The sequence below is a fragment of the Ahaetulla prasina genome, chromosome 8 (genome assembly GCF_028640845.1).
Source record: "Ahaetulla prasina isolate Xishuangbanna chromosome 8, ASM2864084v1, whole genome shotgun sequence".
In the NCBI taxonomy this organism is placed as follows: Eukaryota; Metazoa; Chordata; class Lepidosauria; order Squamata; family Colubridae; genus Ahaetulla; species Ahaetulla prasina.
Window position 1 is genome coordinate 3,918,520 of NC_080546.1, and position 4,420 is coordinate 3,922,939.

General features: G+C 45.4%; 1 protein-coding gene across 1 annotated transcript in view; it reads left to right on the forward strand.

Moving 5' to 3' along the window:
- The window catches only part of GFRA4 (GDNF family receptor alpha 4), a 145,157-nt gene extending 141,088 nt beyond the window's left edge, over positions 1–4,069 (forward strand). Inside the window, exon 8 of the mRNA XM_058192127.1 lies at positions 3,637–4,069. Within this exon, the coding sequence (XP_058048110.1) occupies positions 3,637–3,780 (144 nt within the window). The 3' untranslated portion in view covers positions 3,781–4,069. The remainder of the gene's footprint in view (positions 1–3,636) is intronic.
- The last annotated feature ends 351 nt before the right edge of the window (positions 4,070–4,420 follow it).

Sequence of the window (4,420 nt, forward strand, 5' to 3'; positions counted from 1 at the left end):
ATTGAGTCCCACAGTTCTGTTGCTAAGCGAAACATTTTGCTAATGTTGTTAAGTGAATCACGATAGCTGTTAAGTGAATCTCGCTTCCCCCTTGACTTTGCTTGTCAGAAGGTCGCAAAAGGTGCCATCCTCCTCATCCTCCTCCTCCTCCTCCTCCTCCTCCTCCTCCTCCTCCCCCTCCTCCTCCTCCTCTCTGCAAACCCCTCTTCCTTCTAGCACTGATGATGTTACCTAGTTGGGTCATAAAACGTCTGCAAGAGAACACACCCAAAGCCCAAGGACTCCTGATTTCTTCTTGGTCTCCCATCCACATCCTAAACCAACCTCTTTGCTTCGTCAACATTGCTCAGGGTCGCCATCTGCTGGGGGAGAAAAAAATGGATGTTTCCACTGCTTTTTATCTGCAAACTCTTCCTCTCGGTTATTGGTCTCCAATGCTCTAAACGTCAGTCTGGTTCGTCCCCTTTTAGGGAACCCCGATTGAGGAAGGGGGTGCAGAAGAAAAGAGTGGGTTTCAAGGCCCCCCAGCCCCACCCTCAACCACTGCCACCCCTTCCTTACAAAGAGTCTCAACATTGTTTATATTTCTCTATAGAAATAGATATAACTCCTTAACCACCTGTAAGGGAAGAGAATAGAATAGAATAGAATAGAATAGAATAGAATAGAATAGAATAGAATAGAATAGAATAGAATAGAATAGAATAGAATAGAATGGAATGGAATGGAATGGAATGGAATGGAATGGAATAGAAAGAGATGATGGATAGGATAGGATAGGATAGGATAGGATAGGATAGGATAGGATAGGATAGGATAGGATAGGATAGGATAGGATAGGATAGGATAGGATAGAAATAAGAATGAAAGAATAGAATAGAATAGAATAGAATAGAATAGAATAGAATAGAATAGAATAGAATAGAATAGAATAGAATAGAATAGAATAGAATAGAATAGAATAGAATTTTTTATTGGCCAAGTGTGATTGGACACACAAGGAATTTGTCTTGGTCCATATGCTCTCAGTGTACATAAAAGAAAAGATACCTTCATCAAGGTACCACATTTACAACACAAATGATGGTCAATATATCAATATAAATCATAAGGATTGCCAGCAACAAGTTACAGTCATACAGTCATAAGTGGAAAGAGATGGGTGATGGGAACTATGAAACGATTAATAGTAGTGCAGATTTAGTAAATAGTTTGACAGTGTTGAGGGAATTATTTGTTTAGCAGAGTGATGGCCTTCAGGAAAATTCCTAAATTTTCCATTCTGAATTTAAATTTAAATTCTAAATTTAGGACATTCCTAAAGATACTTCAAAGACCTCTTTTGGTATAAGAGGACATTGCTTTCTCTCATGAGTTCGTAGTCCTTCCTTGCATGTATCTTCTTATGTGTGTGGAACAACTAACCATTTAAACTTGATCAAGATTAAATGCTATTTTACTCAAGCCTCTGTTTAAGTCTCTTGTTTGGCTTTTATAAGCTTAAACACATTAATAAGTGAACCTTACACACCCATCTAGCTCAGAGAGGGGCATCTGGGTGGTATCCAGCTAAATGTTAAATGCTGGGATTAAATCCAAACTCACTGGAGTTGCAGCTCTTCTGCAGGGTATCCTATCTCTGGAAAAAAATAAAAATAAAAACACGCACAGAGAGAGAGAGACTTAATCCTCGCCATTTCTCGAAAGCCCTCCGAACACCGCCGAGCTTGGCGTGATAAGGAATGCCTGCCTGTAATGTTGTTGCTGTTAAGTCTTCTCTCCCTCCAGGTGAAGTTTGCTAGCCGTATTAAAGTCCTGGTGGAATCCGGAGGCGATCCGGATTTATTATTTTTCTTTTAAAGGCGTTAAGCCAGTTGCAAGCGCTGTCGATTTCAAAGGAGCGATAAAAGCTGGTTCCCCGACCGAGAAGTTGGGTGTCGGAGCTCTCTCCCAGCCTGCTTTTCAAGAATAACAGAAGAAGAGAGGTGGAAGGGACCTTGGAGGTTCTCTAGTCCAACCCCCTGGTCAGGCAGGAAACCCTATTCCATTTCAGACAACTTTTAAAAAAGAGAGAGAGAGAACTCAAACTTACGACAGCGTTTGAGCCCAGCGTTTATGTTGCTCAGCGAGACATTTCTTAAGTGAGATTCGCCCCACTGTACGACCGTTCTTGCCGCAGTCATTAAGGGAATCAGGGCAGCTGTTAACATAAGACACCCAGTTGTGATGCGAACCGGGCTTTCCCGTTAACTTTGCTTTTTCAGAAGGTGACAAAAGGGGATCACGTGACCCTGGGACACTACAAACGTCATAAATATGAGCCGCTGGCCAAGCGTGCAAATGTTGATCACGTGACCAGGGGGATGCTGCAGTGGTTCTGTAAAAAAAAACAGTCATAAGTCCCTTTGTTCGGTGCCGTTATAACTTTGAACTGTCACGAAATGAATTGTCGAGGATTACCTGTCGTACTTTCTAACATTTGGTTGTAGCCTGTTGGCCGCCGGCCCCTCCAGCAGCCGAATAGGATGAGGAGGCGGTGTGAGAGTCAAGGTCAGCATCAGGATCACCGGGGGGGGGAAGAGGGAATGGAGGTGGGAGAGAGAGAGAGGGCCCTCCGTCAGCCTTCAGATGGGGAGTCGACAGCCCCCGGGTCTGATGAGGAAGAGGAGGAACAGCTGGGTCCAATGCCTCATGCACGGATGCACAAAAGGCAGAGGAGAGGAGAACAGTGGAAATCTATGGGCCGGTCCTTGGAACGGAAAAGCCACCGCTAACTAGCGAGGCCCCACCCTAGCTCTGGGGATAAAAGGCAGTGGGGCGGAGATGAACAGATGTGGCAGGTGACTATTCAGACTTGTTAGCCTGTTGTGAGAGAGAAACTTTTTGCAGGGGCTGCTGGCGCTCCTAATAAAGGAATCTTTGTGTTCACTTCAGAGGGTTGGTTGTGTTGGGGAGCTGGGTCAGAACACATTTCTTCTGAACTTCCCTCCTTTTCCCTCATGTTCCAGGGGTGAAATCCAGCAGGTTCTGGAGAACCGGTAGCGGAAATGTTGAGTAGTTTGGAGAACTTATATATATATATATGCTTATTCCTCCTAATATTTACTCATATATATGTTTATACACTATATAATCTTTTTGTATGATATTTATATGTATTGTTGTGACAAAATAAATAAAATAAAATAAATAAAATAAACTGGCAAATACCACCTCTGGCTGGCCCCAGAGTGGGGTGGGAATGGAGATTTTGCAATATCCACCCCCCCTGGAGTGGGAAGGAAATGGGGATTTTGCAGTATCCTTCACCCAGGAGTGGGGAGGGAATGGGGATTTTGCAGTATCCTTCGCCCAGGAGTGGGGAGGGAATGGGGATTTTGCAGTATCCTTCGCCCAGGAGTGGGGAGGGAATGGGGATTTGCAGTATCCTTCGCCCAGGAGTGGGGAGGGAATGGGGATTTTGCAATATCCTTCCCCTGCCACGCCCACCAAACCACACCACGCCCACCAAGCCATGCCCACAGAACCGGTTGTTAAAAAAAATTGGATTTCACCACTGCCGTCTTCTTGATTTGGGCGCAATCCTTCGCATGTCCCATCTCTTCACCTTCTCCATTACTCTTCTTGTCGTTCTAGATGTCCGCAGAAGAGAAGCTGTTGCGCGATGCATCTCACCTGGGAGCTGGAGCCTCGGACGCTGCCCTGGCATTAACCGTTGACCTCTGGATGATGGTGTGGAGCTCCACAGCCACCAGTACTGTCCTCCTGATGGCCATGTGAACCATCCTGAGGCCTTGCTCAAGACCGCCCACCAACCGAGGGACTTGCTCGGTCTTCTATTTTCCAACTTGGGACTCAGGAAGGCGGTTGCTCCCAAAGCCAGCGTCCTCCGCATTGACTTGGCAGTAAAAGAAGAGGACAAAACAAAAAAACAAAAAAAGAAACTCATCCCGCGAGCTTGTCTCTGAATGTCTTTCTGGAGAACCAAGGATGGTCCTCCAGCGAAAGAGTCAACCGTGAATGTCTTCAAGAAATCCTGCGTACTTCATCATGGACGTGAAGTCACAGACAGAAACCAATTCACACAAGCGTCTTTTTCTTCATCTTTGACCAGTGAGTCAAAGCTGCCTTTTTCTTTTTTTCTTTTTTTCTTTTTTTTGGGGGGGTGGTGGTGCAATGAAGCCCTCTTGCTTGAGAATGAGACACTGTTGTTTTCTTCTGGGAAAACCTTCTGAAACCAATGTTGAGATCCAAGTTCTCCATGCTTGGTGTGGGACGATTGCTCTGCCAGCCAATGTGAGGTATAAAAATGGTGCCCAGCCCCCTTATTTTTCAAAAGGGTTGAGTGGTTTTCATGAAGTCGAGCGAGGCCCGCCCCACCCCCACCCCCCAGAGCGTCTACACAACCCAACGAGGAGAC